We start from the raw sequence: 27,743 nt of genomic DNA on the forward strand, positions 1-27,743 counted from the left end.
GACAGTACTACTGCTCCTCTTTGGGGGCATCACCATTCCCAGCACCAGTACTAGCCTCCGACTTCTTCCGGATACTCACCCACTCAAGCGAGGCATTCCCCAGAATGGCCAAACAGGCCACGATCAACCCAATCTGGAACACCTTCCGCAGCGCCTCGTTATAAGCCGTCAATACCGTCCCCCGAAGATCCAAAGGAACCAAGCTCAATAGCGATGTCGCACCGCCCGACGTAACAATATCGGAGTCAATTCCTGGAACCCCAGACAGCCTCATCATAAGCTGGTTAGCGAGGACGTTCTCGCCCACAGGGACAAACGCCGCAGCACCAAGCAGCTGGCTGAAGAACATGACTGCAATTCCGACAGGCACATCTTTCGTTGGCAGGACGGTCTGCGCCGCGAGGTTGGGTTGCTGGAAGCACATGCCCATGCCGAAGCCATACAGGATCTGATAGCCTATCCATTTGCCGTGGCCGGTGTGGATTTGCAGTGTTGTAAGGAGCCCGGCGCCAATCGCCATAATGCAGGTTCCGATGATCGCAAAGGGGGTGTAGTATCCGACTTTCTGGGTGGTGATGCCAGTGAGAACTGACGCGACGACCATTGAGAGCATCAAAGGAAGTAGTCTGAGACCCGAGTCCACAGCCGACACGCCTTTGATGGATTGGAACCAGATTGGGAGGAAGTAGACTAGCCAATGTTAGTGTAGGTAGACCTTGGGGTTCTTTTTATTCGTACTGAATATGTATTGCGATGCACCTATACAGATGGTCGCCCACACTCCGGCGAAGATGCTGCGCCGTCTGAAGATGCGCAAAGGAATAGTGGCCGTCCATGTCAGAAGTACCTGAACAACAACAAATCCAAGTAGCAAGACGCCCATGAGGGTCAGTAAGGCGATGATGCGAGAATTATTCCACTGATGCTGTCAGTACCGATGTCAAAATGCTCTTTTCTGGGAAAAACTCACATCATATTTCTGCCCACCCCACTGTAGTGCTAGCACTAGACAGACTACACCGGGGACTAAGCAACACATTCCAGGGACGTCAAGCTGCTTCAGCTTCTCCGTCCATGTAACCTTGGTCGTATTTCTGTCAGGCACTTTGAGGCAAAATGGTATAGCAGCCATCGCCAGGCCCCCAAACGGGAGATTGATATAAAAGCACCATCTCCACGTTACGTGCGAGGTAAATGCACCACCGACCAGCGGGCCTACAATCGAGGCCAGACCGAAGACGGCCCCGAAAAGGCCTTGGATTTTGGGACGCTTCTCGAGGGGAACAGCATAGACGATGCATACAACCTAGACCGTCAGCACTTGCACTTTCAAGGAAAGAGATCACTCACAGATCCAGCAAAGATTCCCGCGGCAGCAATACCAGCGAGGGCTCGTCCAACGATAAAAGCCGTGGAGTTGGGCGCAGCTCCGCAAACGACAGAGCCAACTTCGAACAGGAGGATGCTCCCCAGCATAACTGCTTTTACAGGGTAGAAGGTGTAGATCTTCCCGAATAGCAATTGGAATGCACAGCAGGTCAGCAGATATGCGCTTCCGTACCAGCCGACGTCGGCCAGGGAGTCGAATTCATTGGTGATTTGAGGGATTGCCTTCGCTTAGAGTCAGCTTAATATCCTGTTCGTTATCTTTGTGGCTCACTATACCGTTGAGATGATCGTTCGATCTAGAGCAACCAGAAACATGGTCATCATGATCGAGACAAGAAGAAGTACGACCTTGGTGGTCGATTGTTCTTGATACGTGTCGTCCTCGTCGCTCGTGGCACGCTTGGTTTCTCCATCATCGCAGGTCTCACCGCGCTGAGTGTTGTTCATATCTGATAGATTTGCAGTAGGTTCCTCCTTTTGGGGCGGCCTCGAGCTTTCGGATTCCGTCATGGCCGTGCAAGGTAAGTTTCGGCTCGCAGGCGAGATCTATACTTGCAGATAGGCAGAGAGAACTGAGAGATACCAAGTTGATATATCTATGATCACAGACAAGACCTTCTATTTATATTAGGAGAGCTTTTCTCTCGGGGTTGTTTCGGATGACTCTTGTTAGAGGATGGTCTGTCGGGGGATAGAAAAGCCCGAGATCGCTATACTGGTCGGGTTCAGCAACTCCCGAACAACCACAATACGAGTGAAGTGGTCATACTTTTTTAATTATTATCATCCAGCTACAGAGAATGCTCGTGAAAACAGCTAAAGATTTTGAGATAGGCTGTCCTCATTCCCGGGCTTAAGTTAACCACTATCCATCTCCCCATAGCGAGCCCTACATCATGAAGGAAGCCTCAAACAATTTACCCAAAGTCTTTTGCTACATATCTATTCGCCGTTCACAAGCCCTGAAGGCTTCATTATCGAGTCTCTCAACAAGGTAGTCTACTTCACAACCGTAATAGATTGCCTACTATCGATGATGAAACGAACCTCTCAGCAACAAACGCGGACGACGCAATCGCAGGAATGATATTGTACAGGGATGACTTGTTGAAGGGGAATGGATAGTCGAGAAATTGAATCAGCTGGGATATCGAGCTTTCTGAAGCACGATTTTGCAGATATATGGATTGGCATCCGCCGTAAGTCCATATATCCGTTGGATATTTGCCCTACCGGTGTTTACGGATGTAGTGCGGAGTTATGGAGGTATATCTACGATGAGAGCCAGGAGAAAAGGGAACAATAATATAGACTTCCTCATGAGTACTGAACTCAACTGAATACAATGGCTTCCAAAATCGTCCTCATCACCGGCGCCAACACCGGAATCGGTTTCCAGGTCGTCCGCGCCCTCTGCAACTCCACGCAAACCTACAGCATCATCGTAGGCGGACGATCCCCAGCAAAAGTCCACAGCGCCATTAGTGCCATTCAAAGTGAATTCGCAAACTCCCAAAGCCAGCTCTACCCCCTTCAGATCGACCTCGAATCCGACGACTCGATCAAACACGCCTACGAAGACATCAGCACCAAGTTCGGAAGACTCGACGCTCTCGTCAATAACGCAGGTATGTCTCTTGCCCTCCCTTCTCACTCACACACCCTAACGTCCCAGGCGCGTGGTTCGATGCCCAAGCCAACGGCACAATGACCGAACGCCAAATGTGGACCAAGACCTGGGACGTCAATGTCACGGGCACACACCTCCTCACCTCTGCCCTCATGCCTCTCCTCCTCAGAAGCTCCGACCCAAGACTCCTCTTCGTGACATCTGGCGCGGCAAGACTCGCAGGCACCGACGACCTCCGTCTTTCAATAAACCGGTCCCCACCGGCCGGCTGGCCCAAGCCCGCTGGGACAACTGCCACGGCGTACCGCAGCGCGAAGACGGGACTCAACATGGTACTGCGCGAGTGGGGGCGGATACTCAAAAATGACGGGGTAAAGATTTGGGGGATCGCGCCGGGTCACCTGGCCACTGGCTTGGGGGGTGGCACAGCGGAGGAGATGAAGAAGAACGGGGCGGAAGATGCTTATGTGGCCGGGCCATTTATTCGGTCGGTGCTGGAGGGAGATAGGGATGCTGAGGTTGGAAGGGTGATTAGGAGGGAGGGAGTGCAGGAGTGGTAGGTCCTGCTGAATCTTACATCAGGTTGATAGTTGTATTGATCTGATATGGTGCATCTTGCCTCGGGGCAGCCTGCAATAAATACCATGACAGCAGTGTCAGCACAGCTACAATAGGTTACTTCGAGTAGTATGATGGAAATCGATAGAGATTATTCAAAGGCAAAGAAAGATCAAATCGGGGCCTCAGTCTGAGGCGTGCCGCAGTACGCCATGAGGCACAAGGTCGTAGCCTTACCACAAGATAGACAATTTCCCATTATCCAGTCAGTTTCACCTGCCTCAGCTGGGGTCCTGAAAAGTCCCATAGGTTCTCAACCAGCCGGGCAACTACATTTTCAAATACTGTCTCCTGCATAATTTCGTCTTCCAAGCTCGAATCTACCGCATCTGCGCCAAAGAGACACCATTTTACCACTTGACCGTACCTCAGCCCACTCTCCATTTCCACAACTGGTAGATATCGAGCAGCAGTTTTGAGATTTGCCACTGTCTCCAGAGGATCGGCGTCTTCCGGTGTACGCAATGATTCAAGGTTCCGGCACAGCGAAAGTTCGACGAGAATCAGCCCTAGCGGGAACAGAACTTCGCTCCGTATGAGCGGTGATGAATGCTGGTTGTCCATACTCGGCTCGCCCGCGATGTCACACACAACATAGGGGTGGTCGGATGGGTCGAATATCCCTTTCATGAACATGATGTCCCTTGCTCTCCAATATTTGCGCAGCCAGTTGCCATGGAACTGCAGGACACTGCATGCAAGGTTCACGGCGAGAATTAGTCGATCACGGCGACTGAATATGTATTTACATTGCAGCGGAGGTTGTGGAAATGTTGACGAAGTTGCTATGAGGTCCTCAAGGGATTGTGAATGTGATTTTAGGTCGTCGGCAATGCTCCGGACATGGTACATATGATGCCGGTATCTCTTATCCGCGATGCAGCCAAGGAGTGCTCGTTGTTTGTTATCAAAGTTGACGGCAAATATTGTGGAACAAAGGTCTGATATCGTGGATACTGGCGTCTCGCCTTTACTGCCCAAGGTGTCTGGGGCTTTCGGCTCGGACTGCTTGAGTTTACAGCTTTGGTTCGCTTTTTGTTTACTCATGTCACTCGGTATCAGCTGTGCTCTGCTGTGCGGGGGGCAGGTATAACATGTTGAGTCCGAGATCTCGATTGACTCAGCCTCAACTTCGTGCCAGCAGTCCCTGCCGTCGGCCGAGGTAGAGCCTTTTGTCGATGCAAATGTCATTCGAAATGTATGATTCGACGGCTCTTGTAGCGTGCCAAGCAAGTTCAGTGCTGAGACGTCGAGGCCAAAACGAATAGAATGCCGGTCTTTGCATGGACAATTCCAGCAGTCCCCATTCAAAATGGCGCTATAGAGACTATGGGCCAATTTCCGATGGCTTTTCTGCACTGATAGTGGCTGTCGCAACCTCCATTTGTCGTTGTCCTTCGTGTGGTGCTGAAAGGACTGGTCGACCAGTGTTTTCAGGATGGTATTCGTGGTATGAATACGGCTCAGGAGGTCGGTATATATGCTCTTTGAGAATATATCGCGGAACTTTTTGACACTTCTCTTAATGGAGGATTCTGGCTGAAGCATTGGTCAGTGATAATGGGTCGACTGGTTGACTCAGGGCAACGAACCGACAATGTGCCTCGATTTATCAAGCCCAACCTGTTGGATAAGTCCTCCAATAAATTAGACAACTCCAGTGTTGTCCTCATAAAAGGCTCAAGGCTTGTCCCAAGCCTCTCTTGAAGTGTCTCGTGGATAACCCGTCCCACCCAAGTGTCTGCCTGTGGATTGCTGATCCACGTCCTGATGGTAGATTCATCGTCTATCAGAGTATCGTTTAATGCGAGACCTAACGTGTTAAAGAAAATAATCTGTTGTGTTCCCAAATTAGTGCGATAGCCCTCCAGCTCTCTGAGGTATCTCTTTGCTTTAAAGGTCTTGAGTGTCTCCAAACCCTGCACGTAGTTATCAAGTTGATTGACAAGTAAGGGCAGTAGAGCCAGCACGAGGCCAGTGGCTTCGATTCCAGTCACCATCTTGCCATGTGGGGTTGATAATGACAGTGAGAAAGTCCTTCTAAAAAAGGGGGGTGAGGCTGAAGCTGAGGCTGTCTGTCGAGTATTGGATACCTGCAACTACCCCGCACTAGCAAGCAGCAAGACGTGTGGCTACTTTCATTCACTATTGCTTGATATAGTGGTGAATATCATCCAAACGACCTAAGTAACAAGGGGTCATGAATCTATAAAATGCCCATCTCAACATCGTCGTTCTTTGAGACATGTGTGCAGCAGTTGAGTCAGCTCGTATCATCCGGTCAATTAACGGCATATGAAAACGAGGTACCGGCAGTTCTCTGGCAAGACGAACTCGGTCGACTCCGCATCTGGGCAAAGGAGGCTCAGTTGCCGTCTCTGGAGGTCCGGTTGCGTGATGCTTTTCATATTCGCGAGCAGCTCTTCCGCATCTTGCATCGTCTGCAACGAGCTCTTACCGATGTTCAAGATGTCTTAGATTATAGGCCTGAGGATGCCATGTCTGATGCGGACACCGATGACGATGATCTTGATGGGACCGAAATGCAAATGATATATCATTCTCTGCGTGACACGATCAACGGCTTGTTCGAAATAACGATGGTCATTCTCCGGCCTGTGCTTCACTCATTGGTGTCTGGCAAGGTAGTCGGACTTTCAAGATATGACTTGGTTGAAGAGGCATCTCGTGAGGAACCGGCTATGGAGATTCGTACTGCAGAGCCTCCTCCTGTGGACCAAGAAGCCTCCAAAGAGGCACCGGCCGCAACGCCTATTGAGCCAACCGCAAGAGGTATTGATGGCTTGACCATGGGAGCAGCCTTTGGAGTAGCCCCAGCAGGCTTCCAAGGTATCATTCCAGCAGTCGTAGCAGCCGGACTTGCACAGAGACAAAAGAAGCAGTGGCTGGACTGGTCGAAGAGTTCCTCTGAAGGAGTACCAAGATCGACAAAATCACTCGAGGAAGCCAGTACTCAACTTGAGGAGAAGCTAGGGCAGGATGAAAAACGGCCTGCGAAGTCTCCCTCGCCAATACGGCCGATAGTTGGGGATGTGGTCGCTGCCTCCATCAGCCTCGAACCTACAATACCGGATGATGAAGCGCTCTTGCACCGTCCTCGGCATCCTCGCCCTTCTTCTATCCGCCGGGGTGTTGGCAGTGCTCGAGAAATTGTTATTCATATGCCGTACCGTCGCGAAGGGCCTGAGGACGATGTTGATACACTATCCCTCTATCATGGCGGTATTAGGCACGTGCTGCATTTCCAATCATCCTTCGTAAGTGATGGAGTCCTAGATATCAAGCAGTTGAGGCAACAAGCAATGGAAGTTGCACAAGCCGCCAGCCCAGATTGCATAAAGCTCTTCCACCAGGGCAAGCTATTGGAAGACGACTCGCTCTCTTGCCGAGATGCAGGAATTAAACCACAGTCAACGATCTACTGTGAGGTTCTCGGCGCAGGCGAGTCTCATGACACAAGCGATTCCCGAGACAGACGCAGACAGCATGAGGAGCTGCTTCAATTCGGCAAAGGCAAGACCCAGACTGGGTCTTTGAGCAGAGGCAAAAGTAAAGACAGGACGGGAAATGCTAGCCTTGACCAGTCTGCATTATATTCGCCTTTGCAGGCATCATCTCCAACGCAGGCTCCTGATCTCAGCTCATTCAACACTGCGGCTGAACAAGTGTCGGCCTTGGAATCACACTTTCTGAGAGTGGTGGTACCATTGTGCAACTCCTTCATCAGAGAACCTCCGACTGACAGGGAACTGCGCAAGTCAGAACTTGAGAAACTCAAGCAAACAATCCTAGATCAGGTTATGCTCAAGGCAGTTAGCATCAAAATCTCTAAGGACGATGCCGCGCACAGTTTCCGTTGGAACCTTGTTGAGGAGGCAAAGAAATTGCGGAGCATCCTTGACCGTCAAGCTCTAATTTTTTGGGAATGAAATCTGGTCAGTCCGAATAGCGTACAAGCAACTCACATCTGTTTAGGCATCTCTGAATGGAGCCTAGTGAATACAGTCATTCTCATAGAATCCAGCCTTTAACGAGAACAAAATGACGGATTGTAGACACTCCACCAAGCCTAGGACGGATGTATTTCGATCCATATGGTTACTAGTAGACTTGTTATGATACCTCACTGCGTGTCAACTCTACCTTGTACAGCACTAGAAGTGCATATAGTAGACAGCTCACCGGCCAACGGCCAATGGGCGCTCAAGCCGGTTCCGGCTGGCTAAGCGGAACCGGCACACTATTTAGGGATATAAAGATGCTTTGATATGTCAAAGTACCAGATACATCAAATATCACCCCTGGAAATTTAGTATGGCTGTGGTAGTCCAAGAACTGAATGAGAATTGTGGCCTGTCGGGTAACCAAGGCAATTCAGCTGCTGAACATACAGGTAACTGCAAGCGCAGTGAACCAGAGGGAGGCAAACAAAGAAATCTGGAAGACGAGATTAGTACAATTACTGAAGTTGCTGCTGAACGGCAAGAGAGAAAAGCGGAGAATCCACATTTTATACCAGAGACTGTCAAGGTCACTGGCGTACAAGCTTCCGCGGCTGCAACAACAGCAGACTCCGACACAGCAACAGGGCCACCATACTGCATACTGTCAGAACGCGAAAAGATCTTCATCATACTCTTGGTCTCATTCGCAGCCATTATCTCCCCTATCTCCAGCAGCATCTACTTTCCGGCTCTGAACAATCTCGCAAAGGACTTGAATGTCTCCATTTCGCTTATCAACATAACCATCACAACATATCTGGTAGGCCATCCGCGCATTGACAGGAAGCAGTCAACAGAGCCGTGCTGACACCGGTAGATCTTCCAAGGAATTGCGCCGTCTTTCATAGCGAACTTTGCAGATACCCACGGTCGACGACCCGCCTACCTAATCTGCTTCACCGTATATCTAGCGGCGAATATAGGACTCGCGGTCCAGGACAGCTACGCCTCACTCTTGGTCATGCGTTGCCTGCAAAGCTCAGGCAGCAGTGGCACAATTGCACTGGGAAGCGCAGTCGTTGCCGATCTATCAACCAGAGCAGAGCGAGGCAAGTATATAGGATACGCCAGTATGGGCGTGACCCTTGGGCCTGCCTTGGGACCAATCCTAGGCGGTTTATTGGACCATTACCTTGGCTGGCGAGCGGTCTTTTGGTTCCTGGTCATTTTAAGCGGTGTTCTCGGGACCATCATTGCTATCATCTTGCCTGAAACCTGCCGCGCGGTTGTGGGCAACGGCTCTGTCCCTGCTGCCAGGTGGAATCAGTCTGCATGGCAGAGACTGCGGCAGAAACGGGGAGCTCGAAAGCAAAAGCCAGAGCCGGTCTATCAAACCATCGAGAAACGGCGTCGACGCGCCAATCCGTTCGCATCTGCCCTGATCGCCACCGATAAGGAAGCACTCATCATTCTGATCTATGGCTCACTATTGTTCTCCGGCTACATGGCCGTCTTGAGCACCTTGACCTCCCAGCTGCAAAGCAGATTCAACTTCAACTCCATTCAGGTCGGACTCTGCTACCTTCCAGTAGGCATAGGCAGTCTGAGCTCCCGCTGGACAGTCGGACGAATTCTAGACTGGAACTTTCGACGCGAAGCCCGACGGCAGGGCCTCGCCATCGAAAAGAACCGACAGCAGGATATCCGACATTTCAACATCGAGGTTGCCCGCTTGTCTGTGACGATCCCCCTGGTCTACTGCGCCTGCTTGTGTATCATAGCCTACGGCTGGGTCATGGAGTATAAGACTGCGCTTGCCGGCCCGGTGGTGATGCTCTTCTTCACGGGGCATCTGACCTCTGGGGCATTCAGCTCGGTAAGTACATTGATTGTGGACCTGAACCGCCAGAGTCCTGCCACTGCAGTCGCTGCGAACAATCTGTTCCGGTGTCTGTTGGGTGCGGGAGTCGTTGCGGCTGCGGATCCAGTGATCCAGCACATAGGGATCGGTTGGACAGCCACGCTTATTGCGCTTCTGTGGGTACTTTTTAGCCCGCTTATGTGGGCTGTATTCAAATGGGGGCATGGATGGAGAGAGGAGCGTAGTAGCAACGAAAAGATGGAGGCGAACCCAGCCGAAGAGCTATCCAGACCTGTGGGGGAAGTTCCAACGGCCAAGGAGGGTGTTTGAAGACATCAATTCTCCCCATCGGGCCTCCAGAACTAGAGCAGAAGTAATGGTGACATATAGATTACGGAGGGTGAGATAGACTGTATATGCTTGATTTTAGAAAGTATATTCTCGGAACCATAATAGAATGAGGCTGTTGCTACAGATGCCAATACATTTCTCAATGCAAGTCGATCTCATTAAAACATCAATGGTGTGATTGTCATAGGCTTCCTTCCTGTATCTGGCTCTCTTATTTAGAATCTAAGCCCTAGAAATATGATGTGATAATAGGCCATAATTAGTGCTTGACCTCAGATGATGCCATATTGAGCTAAAAAGGTATAGTTATGCATTTGCATAATATGTAATTTAGCTGAATAGCAATGATGTATTTATGGATATGTCTGAAATTCTTAATAGCAATTTGCTCAACGGTACCAGTACCTGACTATCCGTTAACCAACTATTGCCCAGGAAATTGGGTGGCGTCTCATATAAAGTTTTTGCAAACTTATTCTAGGTATTTTTCCGTGGCGAATCCGATCTCGGGGAAAAAGCTTGATAGGGTAAGCGATTTATCTAGAAAGCTGACTAATACAGGATGAAGAGTCTTGAGACAATCCTAGCATAATAGCAGTTTGCTGATGTCCATTAGGATGGAGATATGAACTATCCTATGCTAGTTGTAGACTTCAAAAGGTCACAGAAGTAAGGACTCTGTAGTTCAGTCTCGCGCAGTCTGGCTGCCATCGAGTAAAACCCTAGACAAAGCAACAGCGGAAAGCATCCGAGAAGCCGCAAAAAGACCGAATATAGAAAATAGTGGCCGACTGTGGAGAAGATAACCACCAATGGCGCGACGGCCACCCCCGATGTCGTGACTGCAGGCTCTAGGCCAGAATACTAAAAGGATTTTCTCCGCCATCTTTCCCCATGGCGAATGTTCTTCTTGAACCTTGACATCTTCTCAATCACTAACTTGGTTGTGCATGTGGGGAGAACACCGCATACCGACGCGAGATGATCTCCCACACCGGCCACAGCTTGGAGAAATCCGATCCCAAGATTGAGGCGGATCGTTCCCGGCCATACGGGGAAGACGTTGCGCCCTATCCTGAGAAGGATGCGCTGCAGCTCAATGTTGGTGGCCGGGGTGCCACTCAGCGCCGCCTGAAGAACTACCAGGTGACGATGATCGGGTTCTGCGGGGGTATTGGCACTGGTCTGTTCGTGGGAACGGGTGCGGCGTATGCTAAAGCTGGCCCTGCTGGTTTGCTACTGGCCTATGCAGTCGTCGGTTTGGTGCTGTGGTGTGTGATGCAGAGTATCGCCGAGTTGGCGACGCTGCTGCCCACCGCCGGATCATTCCCGCACTGGGCGACACGCTTCATTGATCCCTCTGTTGGTTTCTCGCTGGCTATCTCGTACGGTTACTGCTACACCATTGCTATCGCGTCAGAAGTGTCTGCGGCTGCGGTGATTGTCTCCTACTGGACGGACATCACCCCCGCGGTGGTCATCACCGTGGGTCTGGTGCTGATTCTTGCGATCAATCTCATGAGTGTGCGATTCTACGGTGAGACAGAAGTCCTCGCCGGTAGCATCAAGGTACTTTGCTTCGTTGGCCTGGTGATTGTCTCCATCGTTATCACCTCTGGCGGCGGACCGAACCACGAGGCCATCGGCTTCCGTTACTGGCACAATCCTGGCGCCTGGACCAACTACAACGGCATCACCGGATCTACTGGCCACTTCCTGGGCTTCCTGTCTGCCTTTGTCAACGCCTCCTTTAGCTTTATCGGCGTCGAGACCGTCGTCATCACCGCGGCCGAGTCGGTTGACCCGCACCGGGCGATTCCCAAGGCCGCCCGGCGCGTCACCTATCGCATTGCCTTCTTCTACATCCTAGGCGCGTTCCTCATCGGCATGATTGTCGATCCCAGAAACGCCGATCTTGTTTCCGGATCGGGAAATGCGAACAGCTCTCCTTGGGTTATTGCCATTCGCCAGGCCGGCATCAACGCTCTGCCTTCCATTGTCAACGCGTGTATCCTGATCTCTGCCTGGTCCGCGGGCAACTCGTACTGCTGGGTCGGCTCGCGCATGATCGTGGCCATGACGACCGATCACCAGTTGCCCCAGGTATTTGGCAAGGTGACCAAGAAGGGTGTCCCTTATGTGGCTGTTATCGCCGCTTGGCTGTTTGGACCGTTGGCCTATCTCAGTAAGTTTCTTCAACTCAGGTTATATTGCAATGACTAACGGTTTCAGGTCTTGGATCGGGCGGCGCCGCACAAGCCTTCAGCTGGCTTCTGAATCTCAGCACCGTTGCTGGTCTGATCGCATGGGCCACGCTCTCCTTCTGCTACATTCGCTTCTATGCCGCGCTCAAAGCGCAGGGCGTCCACCGCGACACGCTGCCGTGGAAGGGCCCTTTGCAGCCGTATGCGGCGTGGGTGGGATTCATCGGATCCACCATCATCACCCTTGTGGCCGGATTCCCCGTTTTCCTCAAGGGCAACTGGAATACCTCCGACTTTGTCGCTTCGTATATCGGTATTCCTATCTTCATTGTCCCAATCATCGGATGGAAGTTCTGGTACCGTACCAAGGTTCGTCTCAGATACCCTGCATGTCGGGGAGGAAGCTAACAGTTGTAGTTCGCGCGCGCGGCCAATATTGATCTATGGTCTGGCCGTCTCCAGGAGGGAGAGATTATCGAGAAACACAGGCCGATGACATGGTGGCGTCGTATCCTCGATTGGCTTTTCTGAAGTGCTTGTCTTTTGTGTATACTATATAGATGCATAGAGGTGATACCCAATAATGTATAGAACATTTTCCTTGTTGATCGATTACTCGCTTTTGAGCTGCTCCGCCAGTTTTCGAATGTCGTTGTGCGAGGCTTTGCAGCAGCCTCCAACCAGGAATGAAGTAAAGGGGCCCGTAGCGCGAGCATTCGTGACAACATGCGCCAGCTGGGCTTCCCACGGACCCTACTCCGGTCAGAACTGAGTATTCAGAGAGTGAGTAACCACATACCCTTTCATCACTTGTATACCGCTCTCGTTTCTCCCACGTCTGCGTGGTCGTGTTGTAGACTTCCCCATTGGTACCATCCGGATACAGCACCAGACTCGGAACAGCACCTACTTGACCCTTGCCAACAGCACTCGCTACCTCCTCGCCAAACTCACGAACCAGTCCGTCCAGCTTGTAGATCTTGGTGCAATTGATGCCCAAACCCCACGGCACCGCCGCACCGTCCATCTCCGCAAGCGCAGCCTGCACAATCTGCCCGATCGAACTCCCATCAGGCAACGTCGCCCCCTCCCCGGGGAACACACAAGCCACCCAAAACGGAACATCCAAGCCCGCCGCGCGGATCGCCCTCCTCACCGCACGGATCTCATCCAACCGCGGCAGCGTCTCGAACGCCACATACTGCACTCTCTCCGCCAACTTCTCATCCGCCTCGAGGAATAACCGTAGTCTCTCCAGATGCCATTGGAACAGCGTCTCCTCACTATCATGCTCCGCGTCGTATTTCCCGCTGTATTCCTGTCCGGGGATCATGCACGCGCCGTACGGGCCTAGACTGAGTGCGATTTTCGCGGCGGATGGGCACACCCGCGCTTGCTCGGCGACGGCCAGTGCGGTCCGGAGATATTTTCCGATAGCGGGGCGGGGGATGCCATCCGGGAACTCGGGGGTCTTGGTGCGGGCGAACCCTTCGATGGAGACTTGGTAGGTGGCTGTCAGGAGGATGTCGCTGCCTGCTGTTATGAAGTCGCGCTGGCAGGCGAGGAGAGTGGTGGGGTCTGAGACGAGGAGGTGGGATGCCCAGAGGGGGGTGGAGGAGTCAAAGGTGACGCCGTGTTGGTCTTGGAGGGAGGTTCCGAGCCCTCCGTCGAGGATTTGGATTGAAGCCATTGCTGGTATTGTTATAGGGATTATCGATGAATTGGAGTGATAAAATGAGATTAATCCCCTAGGGAGGTAGGACTAGAGCAGGGTGTGGAGGGAAATTGTGGGATCCTTGGCTTATCGCACGTGGCGTAATCTTATCTTATCCACACCACTTATCTTATCTCATCGATGCCTCGTTTCTGCCTTGTTTCTACTACTCCATGCTCAATGCATCATATGATGCATCGCAGGAATTGTTCCCTGTGTTGTATGTACATTCCGTAGCATATTATCCAAACTAAACATGTACGGTGCGGCTAGAACGCGCGTCAGACTCCGCCAGGAAATAGCTATGAAGATCCGTCAGCATCTATGCAAGGAGTTAGACGCTGTCAGCTCTTATGGTCAGACGAATGCAACGTGAGTTTCGGATGAGCCAGTAATCTCTGGCAAATTTTCCATCGGAACTGGTTCACGACAGTGAGTGGCAGCAGTCCCAGGCCATATCAGTCTCGACATTGAGACCTGACTGTTACACAGACTTCGTCCTCGACATATAAATACGCATCGGATTCAGCGAGAAGTGATTGTCTCTCAACCATCTTTACCAAGGTCTATAATCGTTAAAATTCGAACACGAACTCAACATGAAGGTCTTTGCTACTCTTCTCCTCCTGGCCGCCACTGCCACTGCGGCCCTCGCTGCTGTCCCTGCTCCCAATGCTGGCTGCTCTCAACCGGGTCAGTACTGCAACGGGGGAACATTCCTCTGCTGCAACAACCGTCAATGCAACAACAACGTGGTTAGTCCCTCTTCCTCCGGTCAAAAGGGGTGAGACGGTGCCGCATGCTAACTCAATCCCTTTAGTGCCCGTGATCTCCAATCGAGCTAGCGAGGGTAGGCTGCTATTTCACTCAGGGGCCTCAATTTTGTCAGAGCTTCATTATATCATGTTATAGGCCAAGCCTATTGGTGCTTCTTGTTCGCCTGACTTGCAATCGCAAATTTGGAAAACTTGTCTGTTAGCAGTCTCACGAGTAATGCTAGTTGGCTGCCATTGAAGCCCAAATCTCAGCTGCTAGGTTCTCAGGATATGACACTTCCTACACCCATTTTAAACCAAGATCAGCCATTACTCCTGTAGATATGCGTTTGATGAACAGGCATAGTCACTCCACACGACCACAAAAAGAACGGTGTCCTGCATTTCTCGCCATAAGCTCTTGGCTCTGATTTACTCGAGATAATTCTCTTTCCCTAGCGTGTACCATCTTACTCCGTGCCCGGCTGCTTCGCTCTTGATCCCTCTTACGCGTACTCGTCTCATCGTGGCCCAAATGGCTTCAGTCTGCTTAGCATGTCGATCTGGGATGCGCTAGAAGAGCTACTGGTCTCTGGGTGTGGGCTGGTTTCCTTATAATAATGGAGCAAAAGCTCTTTAAGCTGTGGTTGTACGAGGGTGCACGGTAGTTAGAACTAGGAGACCATACGGAATAATATTCGGGGAATTGTCCAGACTTACAGTCTGTACACGGGCATGAACACTTCGGCGGCCAGACTGGTGCTTTCAGCCTGGGTTCCATCCATTGCTATGATCGGCCTTAATTATTGCCCAAATATGAGACGAACAAGATATTGATAAGGACAGGAGGATCGCGCTCTCTCATCTTTCTTCACTGTATACCCTCTTCCCTCCGAACCAAGTCTCGCACACCTTACCCTCCAACAACTCTTCCGCTTCCCACCCCATATCCAACACCACAAAATCCGCTCTACGGCCTTCCTTTAAGCACCCCGTCCACCCCTCTGCAAATCTCGCATACGCCGCCCCCTCCGTCGCAGCCGTGACAGCCTCCGCCAGCCCTAATCCAAAACGTGAATTCGTAGCCGCTGACTCGCCCGGTTCCAACGCCGAACGCCTCGTAGTCGCATTATACAGATTCGGCAACGGTAAATGAGCCGCAGTAGGCGCATCCGTCCCAATTGCAAGCCTCGCCCCTCCATCCACAAACTCGCTATATGCAAAAGCCCTCTGGCACCGCTCACCGATCAACTCCGGCCACGCACGAAACAAAACCGGATCCGAGTGGACCGGCTGCACTGACGCAATTATCCCCAACTCTCCCAACCGTCTTGCGTCCTCGGGGGCAGTGAGCTCTAGATGCTCGATGCGGTGGCGGCGGCCGGGCGTGCCCACCTCAGCTAGGACATCGATGGCTTGCTTCACGGCTTTGTCGCCGATGGCGTGGATGGCGCATTGCAGGCCGGCTTGGTCTGCGCGCTGGACGACGGCTTTGAGCATGTCCGCGGGCCAGATAGGCTCGACGGGGTCGGTAAGGTTGCCGTAGGGCTGGCTGAGCGCCGCTGTGCAGCCGTCTACGACGCCGTCGCAGATGAGCTTTATGCCCATGATGCAGAGGTTGGGTGAGTTGGTGGGGTTGAACTCGGCATGTAGCTGGATCGCGCGGTCGACGTGGCTAAAGTTGGTTTCTTCGTTCTTGGAAAAGGGGACGAGCCAGTATGCTGCGATGTGCAGGGGGGGATTGTGGCGTTGTCGGTAGAGCTGGATGACGTCCCACGTTGTTTCGTCCATGGCCATGTCGACGAGGCCGGTGTACCCTGCTTGTGTATATGCTGTGAAAGCTTGGCCAAGGGCCTCTAGCTTTTCCTCTTGAGTGGTGATGCTTGCGAGAAATGGCCAGACGATGTCGACCACGGCACTTTCGCTCAGGAGCCCCGATGGTCTTCCGGTCTCGTCGCGGTGGATCGTTCCACCAGGTGGATCGGGGGTAGAGTAGATACCCATTTCTTCCAAGGCAGCCGAATTGCACCAGACTGAGTGTAAATCGAGGGATTCAATATGAATCGGTCGCGGGTCCAAGTCATCAAGCATACTTGCCAGAGCGATGCCACTGGTTGTCGATTGAATCCATGCTCGGCAAAGAAGACGAGGAGCGGTAGGATGACTTGCTGCAAATAATCTGATGGCCTTCCGAATGTCCTCTAAACATGTACAGTCCATCAAGTCCAGCTTGCCCAAGGACAGACCAAAGTTGAGGATGTGCACATGGCCGTCGATGAAGCCGGGCACGACAATTCGGCTATTTAGGTCGATTGTATAGTCTCCCAAGGGAGCCTCGTCCTGTACACCCACATAAATAATGTGGTCGTCCTCAATGACCATTGATTCCGCAAATGCATTGTCTGCGTTTAGGTCGTTTGATGAGGGAGAGAATATGCGGCCGTTCGTGAAGATGGTCTTCATGGTGGTTCAGTTCAGCCGTGGTAATCCAGTGAATCAATCTACTATTGCCATATATAAGCAGTTTCCTTTGTGTCATATGTCAAAGATAAGCCTATTCTCTTCCACTTGCCCTTTTGAGCGTTGCTGAACAGGGAGATGCCTTGATATATGTCGGCAATTGTGATTGGCTGATAAGGAATACAATTGCAGGCGGAGAGCCCCATCTTGACCGCGCAAAGTGACGCCATTGGTCAAGTTGTTTCTATATCGCATCATATGGCTTCTTTGATATTCCCAGATGCCCTGTCCAGCAAGAACACACTCCGTTGGCTCGGGAATCGACTCGTGATGTGCCAATCTGGAGCAAGCTAAGTATCTGAGAGCTGGTTGTGTCCATACCGAAATCAGCATGTCCACCCGAGCAGTGCACTCTGCAAAGATATAAAGAGCCTATACGCCCTCACATCTACGTCAATCCTACCCATAGTTGACAGCAATATCTGTAATCATGACTGACAAATGCTGCTCTGGAAAGCGCCGCTCTTCCGCATCATCTACCCACCCGCTAGGTATGCCTCAGATTTCTAGAAGGAGTACGTCATACTAACATGTTAGACCCCCTGTCCGCTGACGAGATTACCACCGCTGCTACGCTCCTTCGCCAACATGCGCACCCAACGGCACTCAAGTTCAATTGCATTACCCTTCACGAGCCCCTCAAAGCCGAGCTGAACGCTTTCCTAAGTGGAACAGGACCCCGTCCTGCCCGTCGTGCTTTTTCCATCGTCCTCAAAAAGGGCACACCCGAGGTATCCGAGGCTATTGTCAATCTGACCACAAAGAAGGTTGAATCATGGACGAGCGTTAAGGATGTGATGCCGACGCTGACCCTGGACGACCTCAACATCATCGAGCACATCGCCAGCAAGGATTCCAGGGTCATTGAAGCATGCCGGGAGATCGGCATTACTGACATGTCTCGGGTCTATTTTGATGCCTGGGCGATTGGGATTGACGAGCGCTGGGGCTTTGAGCGCCGGCTGCAGCAAGCACTGCCGTATTACCGCAGCTCTAAACATGACAATCAGTATGCGCACCCGCTTGATTTTACTGTTGTCGCCGATACAGAAACACAGGAGATCCTCAGCGTGGACGTCAGGCGTGTGAATGGGGAACGTACTCCAGTGCCTCTGGACGAGCATAACTATCTGCCTCAGTTTATCAAAGATCAGTACCGTCCGGAGCGCCTCAAGGCTATTGAAATCACGCAGCCGGAGGGCGTTTCGTTCAAGATGAACGGCAATGAGATTGAATGGGCCGGACTGAAAATGCATGTTGGGTTCAACTACCGCGAAGGCATCGTGTTATCCAACGTCCGGATCGATGACCCGTACGAGAACCGCGAGCGGAAGCTCTTCCACCGGGTCAGCGTGGTGGAGATGGTGGTTCCGTATGGCTGTCCCAAGCCACCGCACCACAAGAAGCACGCCTTTGACGTGGGTGAATACGGTTCTGGGCTCATGACCAACTCGCTCAAGCTCGGCTGTGACTGCAAGGGTGCTATCCAGTACCTGGATGCCGTTCTGGCCACATCGACTGGCGAAGCCACTGTCATCGAGAACGCCATCTGCATCCACGAAGAAGACAACGGACTCCTGTACAAGCATACTGACTTCCGAGACGGCAATGTCATCTCAGCTCGAGACCGTAAACTCATCATCTCCCAGATCATTACCGCGGCAAACTACGAGTACGCCTTCTACCACACCTTCACGCTCGACGGAACGTACAAGCTCGAAGTCAAACTCACCGGCATGCTCAACACCTACTGCCTGCACCCCTCCGAACAAGCCGCCCCCTTCGGCACCGAGATCGCCCGCGGCCTCGACGCCCAGAACCACCAGCACATCTTCTCCTTGCGCGTCGACCCGGAAATCGACGGCCCCAGCAACACCGTCGTGCAGAGCGACGCTGTCCCCATGGCTGACCCCGTCGGCTCCCCCGCCAACCCCTACGGCAACGGCTTCTACGCAAAGAAGACCCCCCTGCGCACCGCCCTCCAAGGCGCAGCAGACTACTGCCACGAAACCTCCCGCGGATGGGACATCACCAACCCCTCCCGGCTGAACCCATCCACCCGCAAACCCATCGCCTACAAAATCCTCAACAACAACTGCCCCCTGCTGCTTGCAAAACCTGGAAGCACAGTCTACAAACGCGCAGGGTTCGCGCGCCATGCGCTCTGGGTCCTGCCCTACCGCGACCACGAGATCTTCCCTGCGGGACAATACGTGTGCCAGTCAACGGGGGAAGAGGACCACCCGCACAACTCGACGATCGTCGACTGGGCGGCGAGGAACGAGAGCATCGAGAATACAGATATCGTGTGTTATATCCAGTTTGGACTGACGCATTTCCCGCGCACGGAGGACTTTCCGATCATGCCGGCGGAGCCGGTGAGTGTCATGCTGCGGGCGTCGAATTTCTTCCAGAAGAATCCGGCGCTGTGGGTGCCGCCTTCGGATGTGGTGAGGGATGTGAGTTCGAGGAATGCAGTCGAGGCGAGGGAGTTGATGGAGACGCCGAGGTTATAGTTCGGTAGAACCATTGAGTCTCCTGTGTTGATGTAGGTTTACAGTCAAGCATGTATTTTCCGATAGAGTGAGGCCTCGGAGTGCCTAAGCTAGAGAGGGACACCAGATGTTGCATAAGTAGCCATGACCTGTTTAGGAAAATGGAGTCATAAAGCACCACTGTTCGATAGTGGTACTTAGCGCCTATCTATATAATAGAGGTGAACAAGTTGGTACGCCGGCAATTGCCGAGCTCCACCGGGCTCGCGTGACTGGCGCGTGGCGATGGAACCGACAGTTAACTAGTTTCCTCCTAACATTTGTTTGGCAGGGAAAACTATTTTCGTTGGTTTCGAATATCCGCAGAAGATGTGTGAGTGATTGATATATATGCCTGCGATGGCAGATTGCACCGCCAGAATGCAAAAGTCCTACCGTCAACCTCGACGGCGGCCAGCTCATTTGCGGACCAAGACTGGATGTTTGACCTGTAAGCTGCCCTTCAACAACACCTTCTTCGAGACTTGCTAATCATTTAGGCCGATCGCGAAAAAGGAAGTGCGATGAGAGGGGCTCGCCTTGTCAAAACTGCCTCAAACGCAATATAGAATGCGTCTGGCCAGGCAGGAGAGCTGGCCATGTCCACGGTCAACTGGCTCATCCTGGAAGTAGCAGCATATCGGCAGATTCCGCCTCAGACACAGAATGTCAACTTGTTTATACTCATACACCATCTATAATCACCTTCTCAAATGGACCAGCGAGCTACTCCTCCGTCCTTACTCCTGCCAACAGCCAGCTATTTAGCTTCTTGCGAACCATTTTCCTGCCACAGCTCATTCATCCTGTAACCAAAGGGGCTGTGAATGAGCTGGTGACCAGGGAAAGCCTTCGATGGGCATTTCAATCTCCTTTCTGTATGCATGCGCTTCTCGCCTGTGCTGCTGCAGAGATACCTGTCAACAATCCGCAGTACCGGCGCATGGCAGAGTTGCATTACATCAAGGCGGTTGCTGGCCTGCGGCAGAGCCTTGTACAAACTACTGACTCCAGTCAATGGACGGTTGTCTTGTGGACGGTGCTGATGTTATGCATTTATGAGGTGAGCAGAAGAAGCAATGTTTCTGATCAAACTAACAATGACAGCGATCCAAACCGCATCACTCGCAAGGAGTGGATGTCCATCTCGCTGGGGCAGCTCAGCTGATTCAGCTGTACTTCCAGAAGAAAACGCCGGATGCAAGCATTATTGCGACAGGTGCCTGGGCCCGCTTATTTCTCGAATCATTCATGTTTCACGTCGCGACAAGTATACCCTTCCAGCTTACATCTACCCAATCAACTACTATCGACTCTGCCTTTTCTCTTGCGGAAAGCATATTGGAGGTTCTTTGTCGACCGCAAATTTCCGTGGATGCTACCTCGCCAGTCCTCGGGGTCCCTCCGAAACTGTTCCAGTACGTCTACACCATTGCACGGATGTACCAACAGTACCCCGATGGCGTTGATATCCGCCATTGCAAAGAGCTGGAGCAGGACCTGAGACGGTGGGATACCTTAATGGCCGTCACAGCAACACCTGAGCTCCTTACAGGCCCTAGATTGTATGTCTTGTGTTCGCGAATCCTTCTCAATCGGCTCATGAATCCCGGCAATCAAACAGACAATTTCGTCGTCAGTGAGCTTGTTTCACATGCCATGGTCCTTGTGACCCGACTGCAGCCAGCACAAGATTACTTTGCCGAGTACTATAGTTGGCCATTTCTGGTGCTCGGGACCTGCGCGGAGAAGCAGTCACACCGGCAGATATTGCTATCACAAATACAAGGGTTCTGGCAGGCGACGAATAATGGCACCATGAAACGGCTGCAGAACATGCTGACGGCCTACTGGACTGGTGGGAAATCAACCGCGCAGAGTAACTTGTGGTTGATCTGAACATTAGAAAGCCAGATCAATAACACCATTTCCCTTTTTCGGCATGGATATCAGCCAATAGCGGTTAAGAATATATAACCGACCAATGGCGGTACATTTAAGTTAAGTGGGCCATATTCGCGGCATTTGTCAGCGCCTTGTCCCCTCGTTGCGATTTGCCGTATCCGATATCCGTACAGCCGTTTTCTATCCGATACTTGGAAGACACAGTCGGCCGAGTATATATATATACTACAGAATCATGTCTTCTCTTCCTTGTCTCGCACTTGCACCTTCTCACCTCTGTCCTAAGGACATTACCTGAAGCAACATGGGTTCCAACGCCTTCCAGTCCCCCGCCGTCACCAAGTCCTCCTTCACCTCCTACTATACTCCCGCCAACAACGGAGGCGCCGCTCTGCACCCCAACGACCCCAAAACCCCCACGCTCTTTCGGCCCTTACAAATCCGCAATGTGACGCTCAAGAACCGCATCATGGTCTCGCCCATGTGCATGTACTCCTGCGAGTCGGACCCGTCCTCTCCCCACGTCGGCGCCCTAACAAACTACCACCTCGCGCATCTGGGCCACCTCGCCCTCAAAGGCGCAGGCCTCGTCTTTATCGAAGCCACCGCCGTGCAGCCCAACGGGCGCATCTCCCCCAACGACTCGGGCCTCTGGCAGGAGGGGACCACCTCGGAACAATTCCTGGGTCTGAAGCGCGTCGTCGAGTTCATGCACGCGCAGGGCGCCAAGGTTGGGATCCAGCTTGCGCATGCGGGCCGGAAAGCGAGTGCCGTTGCGCCTTGGCTGGCGGCGCAGGCGGGCAAGCCGAGTCTCAAGGCGGATGAGAGCGTCGGCGGGTGGCCGGCGGATGTGGTGGGTCCGTCTGGCGGGGAGGAGCATATCTTTAGCCCTGTGGAGGATGCATACTGCGTGCCGCGGGCGCTGAGCACGGCGGAGGTTCGTGAGCTAGTGGCGGCGTTTGCGAAGAGCGCGCGGTTGGCGGTGCAGGCTGGGGTGGATGTTATCGAGATCCATGGGGCGCATGGCTATCTCATCAACGAGTTCCTGAGTCCGGTGACGAATAAGCGGACGGACGAGTACGGCGGGAGCTTTGAGAACCGGACACGGATTGTGCGCGAGGTTGCGGCGGCTATTCGTGAGGTTATCCCCGAGGGGATGCCGCTGTTTCTGCGTATCAGTGCCACGGAGTGGTTGGAGGGTCAGCCTGTTGCCGCGGAGTCGGGCAGTTGGGATATGCAGAGCTCGCTGGAGCTGGTCAAGAAGCTGCCCGAATGGGGGATTGACCTTGTAGATGTCAGCTCGGCCGCGAACCACAAAGACCAGAAGATCAACTTGCACACGGCCTACCAGACGGACCTGGCCGGGCAGATCCGCCAGGCCATCCGAGCGGCTGGAGCGTCGACTCTTGTGGGTGCCGTAGGTCTGATCACGGATTCGGAACAGGCGAGGGGACTGGTTCAGGGAGCGGACGAGGCGACTACAGCCGAGGCAATGCTGTCGGGACCCGAACCCAAGGCGGATGCGATTCTGATAGCCCGTCAGTTCCTGCGCGAGCCAGAATGGGTGTTTTCCACGGCGAGAAAGTTGGGCGTGCCGGTTACTGTCCCGGTACAGTTTGACAGGGCCATTTAATATAGATATATAGACCGGCAGATATATGCGTTTGTCCTATTTCCGGCAGAAAACCCAAGTACTTTTGTAAAATGATAACATCGGAGCCCTCCGATGCACAAATGACTCAGCCAGTTATGCACTGCATTAGTTAACCCCGCCATGACGCCTTAAAGCTCCCCGCAATCCCCCTCTCAGCAATCAGCATTATCGACCGATCATCCTCACATCAATCCCTCATAGAAGATATACTGTCAAGATATCAAAATGGCCCTCAAACCAGGCGACAAGTTCCCCGACAACGTCGTTTTCCAGTCCGTCCATTCCCCTCCCCCATTGACTCCACTAATTCAGCCAGGTACATCCCCTACGCCGAAGAAAGCAGCGATATCAACGCCTGCGGCATCCCAATCAACTACAACGCCTCGAAAGAATGGGCCGATAAGAAAGTCGTCCTCTTCTCCGTTCCTGGTTCGTTTACTTCACCATCAATTGCGAACTATAGATCTAACAGCACAGGCGCATTCACACCCACCTGCTCGGCGAACCATCTACCCGGCTACATCAAGAGCCTCCCGCAGCTAAAGGAAAAGGGCGTGCAGATTGTTGCTGTCCTCGCGTCGAACGATCCGTATGTGATGAGTGCGTGGGGCAAGGCGAATCAGGTCACTGGGGATGATATCGTATGTAATGCAACTGCTTGAAGGGAGATGACTGCTAACAGATGTTGTAGCTGTTTCTGTCTGATCCCCAGGCGAGGTTTTCGGATAGCATTGGGTGGGCGAATGCGGGGCGGACGGGCCGGTATGCGATTATCATTGACCATGGGAAGGTGACCTATGCGCAGATTGAGACGGAGAAGGGGGCTGTCAAGGTATGTATCTGTCTTTGTTGTTGGTGACGAGAGTGCTGATCAGGGTAGGTTTCCGGTGCGGATGCCGTTTTGGCGCATCTGTGATACCGTTGATCGGGTTTAGAGGATTGATAGAGTCGTGTAGTTCTTGATATATCCTGCAACTGCTCATACATTATTGGACGAGTCCTTCGCTGTCGGCCATCTATGATCGAACACTGTACAGTGGGACAGAATACGTGTACGACGATAGGGAGCGCTGTAAGCTATGGATGCATAGCCTAGCTAGAGCATGCAATCAGGTATTCAATGTTAGATCATCATCATGGGTAAATGTAAGTCAGTGGCTCCAGTGCATCGAGGACTGGATACTTGACGGGAATGAGCACCCACGCAGACATTGTAACTTCCAGGCCTGTCATCCCAAAATCTGTGTACGCTTCGGAAGCAATATGCTATGTGTTCTATGCAAAAGCAGCGAATAGTATCTCGATTCAATGGACAAGAAGATTGTCAATCTCTAGATACTGTCATATTATAGTGTATCTTTAATAGTCGATGACTCTAGCAGTAACATACACGCGATGCCTTAAGAATCGGGCAAAATTCTGCATTCGAGCATCGAATAGCCGAGGCCACATTTACAGACTTGTGGACAGACTTGTGGACAGACTTGTGGACAGACTCGAGGTCTATTATCTTAATAACATCACTGAGACACAATTCGACCCGTATCAGATTGAGACGTGCCTCAGATCACGGAGACTTTTGTCGGTGTCGGGGCAATGTTGTTCGGCTGAGTCCACAGTGGAGCAGCGATACTTGAGCTAAAGTAGCTTGAACGAATGGCGTCCTCAATTCAGATCATCTACCCGTCTCCTGTCCATTATTATTATTAGTAGTAGTATGATTGTTGTCGCATCCAGAGCATTCTAAACCAAAGACGAGCCCCGCCGTAGCTGTTCACCAGTGATGTCATCGATGATCATCACGTACAGTATATAATCTACAGTAACCCTCTATCTGCACCCACTGTTAGAAATTGTCACGCCCATCAAAATAATACGCAAAATGGCTCCCAAAGTCCTCATCGTCCTGACCTCTCAGGACAAGATCCCTTCTAACGGTCATCCCACGGGCTGGTACCTGGTATGTAGACCTACACCCACAGAACAAAAGACGCAAAATGACTGATACCTGCAGCCCGAATTGGCTCACCCATGGGAAGTCCTCCACGACAAGACCGAGCTGGTCATTGCCTCCCCCAAGGGAGGTGAGGCACCGCTTGATCCCGCCTCTGTCAAAATGTTCGAGAACGACCCGGTGGCCTCCAAGTTCCTAAACGAGCAAAAGTCCCTTTGGACAAACACAGTCAAGCTGTCCGATGTGCTACCCAAGGTGTCTGAATTCGATGCAATTTTCTACGTTGGTGGACATGGCCGTACGTTCCCTTATTCCTCTTTACAACAGTTGCGGGGCTGACGAAAGTAGCAATGTTTGACCTCGTCAACGACGAAACTTCCATCGCTCTGATCGAAGCCTTCTCCGCCGCCAAGAAGCCCATCGCCGCCGTCTGTCACGGTCCGACCGTCCTGCTCAAGGCCAAGGCGCCGTCCGGTGTGCCCCTGCTCTCGGCTTGCACCGTGACCGGCTTCTCCAATACCGAGGAGGACCAGGCGCAGATGTCGTCCGCGATGCCGTTTATGCTGGAGGACGAGCTGCAGAAGGTGACGGGGAACCGGTATGTCAAGGCCGACGAGCCGTGGGGGGAGAAGGTGGCTGTGTCCAAGGCTGCTGGCACGGGCGCTACAGTGATTACTGGCCAGAACCCGGCCAGTGCGACGGGGGTTGGCAAGGAGATTCTCCGGGCTTTGGGTGTGGCTTGATCGTTTCAGTGTGTACATAATTTGAATAATATATGATTGTTATGACATGGATTAATGCTTAAACTGTCAGGTTACATTCATATCATAAGAAATGCCGGCGGTCTCCGGAGAGAGTTACCCCTCCCTTTCTACATTAAACGTGCAGCTGTCGATCACCAAGTATCTGGCGAATCAGGGGTGGTTCTGGCTGGGCGTGTGCGAGATATGATGCCAAGATCCAGCCGATAAGTCAATCAGATGCCGCCTTTGCCTGAAGATGCATTATCTCTAATATTCGCGACGGGATAACGAGGAAATGTCTCCTCGAATAGAATGCTAGTATGGTATATACAGCCAATCATTCTCAGTACGCGCTTTGAAGATATTGCCAAGACGCCTGGTATGCTGCAGGGGATCCTCGTGAAGATTTGACTGGGTAGGCTGCGAGGGGTTTGGGATGCGAGGTCTCTCGTAAATATGATTTCGAGATATATAAATGGCTTAATCCCGCGATAGACCAGTCTTGCACTTCCTCCACAGCTCTTCAGTATATCGGACAGGCAACATGACTCGCCTTCTCCTCTCAGTCCTCCTGGGCATCCCCCTGGTTGCAGCCATCCCAGTTGCCCTCCCAACTCCCCCTGGAATCCCCTCTGCTGCTACCGCAGAGTCCGAGCTGGCTGCCCTGACCGTCGCGGCCGCAGGCTCCAACGACGGCTACTCGCGCGACCTCTTCCCTCACTGGATTAGCCAAGGGGGGTACGTGCACCCTCCTCTCTTGAAAGGCTAAGCTAACAGCTCAGCACCTGCAACACCCGCGAGGTCGTCCTCGCGCGCGACGGCACCGGCATCGTCAAGGATTCCAGCTGCTATCCCACCAGCGGATCATGGTACTCGCCCTACGACGGAGCCACCTGGACGCAGGCCAGCGATGTGGACATCGACCATGTCGTTCCCCTCGCCAACGCCTGGAGAGTAAGTCACCCTATCCTCCGATGTCAGCACCTGCTAATTGGGAGTAGTCCGGCGCGTCTAAATGGACAACCGCGCAGCGCCAGGCGTTTGCCAATGACCTGACCAACCCGCAGCTGATGGCGGTGACGGATAACGTCAACCAGGCCAAGAGCGATGATGGACCCGAGGCGTGGAAGCCTCCTCTTAGTAAGTTTTTTTTCTCTCTGGTGGATAATGATGCTAACGGGCTAGCTTCGTATTATTGCACGTATGCAAAGATGTGGGTGAGGGTCAAGTATGTGTATGATTTGACCATTACCTCGGCTGAGAAGAGTGCGCTTGTGAGCATGTTGGATACTTGCTAGTGAATGGAACTGTCTGAGATGGGAAGGGTTATCAGCTAGTTGACAGGAGAAAGATATTTTGTCGATAGATTCTGTTGAATTGGACTACCACTTACTGAATGGAGAATACAGCCATTCCTTTATTAAACCTTCCTGTATAGATGATTTGGCCAAGCTAATCAGGATTCTACATATAGAAAATATCTTTAGGGGCCGAAGACGCCAAATCAGGCGATTCTGGTAGCTGTTTTGGGCGGCTTCTGCCGCGTAGCTTTTTGCTCGGTAGGCATGGTTTAACTAATGGTAAATAGAGTCTTATGTCCTAGTTGGTAAGACGTGTAGCCTCTGCTGTCCATCTTGTTCTGGAGTTACTTTGCATGAGAGGTGGGTGCACCTCCTTTGCTGGCGCCTTTTGCGTATTTTCATGACGTCCGGCATTGCTTCTTTGTTGTACGGGGTGAGGCGCATCGTATTCCGACTTTCAAGGGCCATATCCCAAACCAAATCCGCGCATTTATTATATTCGAACCCTTTGGATTTCCAAATCATTTGCGCGAGCTCTTCCTTTTCCCTCTCACTCCAGTACTTGAGATTCTTGACGACTTGTTGCAGGAGAGCTCCAGTAACTTTGTCCCGACTGCTGTGTTTAAGCAGGCTGTTAAATATGCG

The 27,743-nt window shown here is 52.2% G+C and overlaps 15 protein-coding genes across 15 annotated transcripts, besides 1 other annotated feature; 11 read left to right on the forward strand and 4 right to left on the reverse strand.

Moving 5' to 3' along the window:
• Positions 1–7: 7 nt before the first annotated feature.
• NFIA_040550 (putative MFS aflatoxin efflux pump) lies at positions 8–1,899 on the reverse strand (the record flags this gene model as incomplete). Its single annotated transcript, XM_001266375.1, has 5 exons — positions 8–690; positions 739–919; positions 971–1,306; positions 1,351–1,611; positions 1,666–1,899. The coding sequence occupies 5 exons, from the start codon at positions 1,897–1,899 to the stop codon at positions 8–10; spliced, it is 1,695 nt and encodes a 564-aa protein (XP_001266376.1).
• Positions 1,900–2,734: 835 nt separating this feature from the next.
• Positions 2,735–3,579, forward strand: NFIA_040560 (putative short chain dehydrogenase; the record flags this gene model as incomplete). Its single annotated transcript, XM_001266376.1, has 2 exons — positions 2,735–3,017; positions 3,065–3,579. 2 exons carry the CDS (start codon positions 2,735–2,737, stop codon positions 3,577–3,579), a joined length of 798 nt encoding a protein of 265 aa, XP_001266377.1.
• Positions 3,580–3,835: 256 nt separating this feature from the next.
• Positions 3,836–4,828, reverse strand: NFIA_040570 (uncharacterized protein; the record flags this gene model as incomplete). Its single annotated transcript, XM_001266377.1, has 1 exon — positions 3,836–4,828. The coding sequence occupies one exon, from the start codon at positions 4,826–4,828 to the stop codon at positions 3,836–3,838; it is 993 nt and encodes a 330-aa protein (XP_001266378.1).
• A 1,022-nt stretch (positions 4,829–5,850) lies between these two features.
• Positions 5,851–7,587, forward strand: NFIA_040580 (uncharacterized protein; the record flags this gene model as incomplete). The annotated part of the gene is made up of 1 exon (XM_001266378.1): positions 5,851–7,587. One exon carries the CDS (start codon positions 5,851–5,853, stop codon positions 7,585–7,587), a length of 1,737 nt encoding a protein of 578 aa, XP_001266379.1.
• Positions 7,588–7,972: 385 nt separating this feature from the next.
• On the forward strand, positions 7,973–9,793 carry NFIA_040590 (putative MFS transporter; the record flags this gene model as incomplete). The annotated part of the gene is made up of 2 exons (XM_001266379.1): positions 7,973–8,422; positions 8,480–9,793. 2 exons carry the CDS (start codon positions 7,973–7,975, stop codon positions 9,791–9,793), a joined length of 1,764 nt encoding a protein of 587 aa, XP_001266380.1.
• Positions 9,794–10,795: 1,002 nt separating this feature from the next.
• On the forward strand, positions 10,796–12,549 carry NFIA_040600 (putative amino acid permease; the record flags this gene model as incomplete). Its single annotated transcript, XM_001266380.1, has 3 exons — positions 10,796–11,999; positions 12,047–12,387; positions 12,436–12,549. The coding sequence occupies 3 exons, from the start codon at positions 10,796–10,798 to the stop codon at positions 12,547–12,549; spliced, it is 1,659 nt and encodes a 552-aa protein (XP_001266381.1).
• An 81-nt stretch (positions 12,550–12,630) lies between these two features.
• Positions 12,631–13,708, reverse strand: NFIA_040610 (homocysteine S-methyltransferase family protein; the record flags this gene model as incomplete). Its single annotated transcript, XM_001266381.1, has 2 exons — positions 12,631–12,771; positions 12,818–13,708. 2 exons carry the CDS (start codon positions 13,706–13,708, stop codon positions 12,631–12,633), a joined length of 1,032 nt encoding a protein of 343 aa, XP_001266382.1.
• Positions 13,709–14,331: 623 nt separating this feature from the next.
• On the forward strand, positions 14,332–14,561 carry rodD (the record flags this gene model as incomplete). Its single annotated transcript, XM_001266382.1, has 2 exons — positions 14,332–14,487; positions 14,553–14,561. 2 exons carry the CDS (start codon positions 14,332–14,334, stop codon positions 14,559–14,561), a joined length of 165 nt encoding a protein of 54 aa, XP_001266383.1.
• A 787-nt stretch (positions 14,562–15,348) lies between these two features.
• On the reverse strand, positions 15,349–16,950 carry NFIA_040630 (amidohydrolase; the record flags this gene model as incomplete). Its single annotated transcript, XM_001266383.1, has 1 exon — positions 15,349–16,950. The coding sequence occupies one exon, from the start codon at positions 16,948–16,950 to the stop codon at positions 15,349–15,351; it is 1,602 nt and encodes a 533-aa protein (XP_001266384.1).
• A 587-nt stretch (positions 16,951–17,537) lies between these two features.
• NFIA_040640 (peroxisomal copper amine oxidase) lies at positions 17,538–19,523 on the forward strand (the record flags this gene model as incomplete). The annotated part of the gene is made up of 1 exon (XM_001266384.1): positions 17,538–19,523. The coding sequence occupies one exon, from the start codon at positions 17,538–17,540 to the stop codon at positions 19,521–19,523; it is 1,986 nt and encodes a 661-aa protein (XP_001266385.1).
• Positions 19,524–19,892: 369 nt separating this feature from the next.
• On the forward strand, positions 19,893–21,440 carry NFIA_040650 (Zn(II)2Cys6 transcription factor; the record flags this gene model as incomplete). Its single annotated transcript, XM_001266385.1, has 3 exons — positions 19,893–19,992; positions 20,042–20,604; positions 20,649–21,440. 3 exons carry the CDS (start codon positions 19,893–19,895, stop codon positions 21,438–21,440), a joined length of 1,455 nt encoding a protein of 484 aa, XP_001266386.1.
• Positions 21,441–21,750: 310 nt separating this feature from the next.
• On the forward strand, positions 21,751–23,079 carry NFIA_040660 (NADH:flavin oxidoreductase/NADH oxidase; the record flags this gene model as incomplete). The annotated part of the gene is made up of 1 exon (XM_001266386.1): positions 21,751–23,079. One exon carries the CDS (start codon positions 21,751–21,753, stop codon positions 23,077–23,079), a length of 1,329 nt encoding a protein of 442 aa, XP_001266387.1.
• Positions 23,080–23,325: 246 nt separating this feature from the next.
• Positions 23,326–24,016, forward strand: NFIA_040670 (peroxiredoxin family protein; the record flags this gene model as incomplete). The annotated part of the gene is made up of 5 exons (XM_001266387.1): positions 23,326–23,372; positions 23,417–23,529; positions 23,578–23,741; positions 23,792–23,932; positions 23,981–24,016. 5 exons carry the CDS (start codon positions 23,326–23,328, stop codon positions 24,014–24,016), a joined length of 501 nt encoding a protein of 166 aa, XP_001266388.1.
• A 538-nt stretch (positions 24,017–24,554) lies between these two features.
• Positions 24,555–24,596: a microsatellite.
• A 386-nt stretch (positions 24,597–24,982) lies between these two features.
• Positions 24,983–25,797, forward strand: NFIA_040680 (type 1 glutamine amidotransferase domain-containing protein; the record flags this gene model as incomplete). Its single annotated transcript, XM_001266388.1, has 3 exons — positions 24,983–25,060; positions 25,115–25,352; positions 25,403–25,797. The coding sequence occupies 3 exons, from the start codon at positions 24,983–24,985 to the stop codon at positions 25,795–25,797; spliced, it is 711 nt and encodes a 236-aa protein (XP_001266389.1).
• A 544-nt stretch (positions 25,798–26,341) lies between these two features.
• On the forward strand, positions 26,342–27,095 carry NFIA_040690 (HNH endonuclease family protein; the record flags this gene model as incomplete). Its single annotated transcript, XM_001266389.1, has 4 exons — positions 26,342–26,535; positions 26,580–26,751; positions 26,799–26,937; positions 26,983–27,095. The coding sequence occupies 4 exons, from the start codon at positions 26,342–26,344 to the stop codon at positions 27,093–27,095; spliced, it is 618 nt and encodes a 205-aa protein (XP_001266390.1).
• Between the last annotated feature and the right edge of the window lie 648 nt (positions 27,096–27,743).

The sequence above is a fragment of the Aspergillus fischeri genome, genomic scaffold (assembly GCF_000149645.3).
Source record: "Aspergillus fischeri NRRL 181 1099437636247 genomic scaffold, whole genome shotgun sequence".
Lineage (NCBI taxonomy): Eukaryota > Fungi > Ascomycota > Eurotiomycetes > Eurotiales > Aspergillaceae > Aspergillus > Aspergillus fischeri.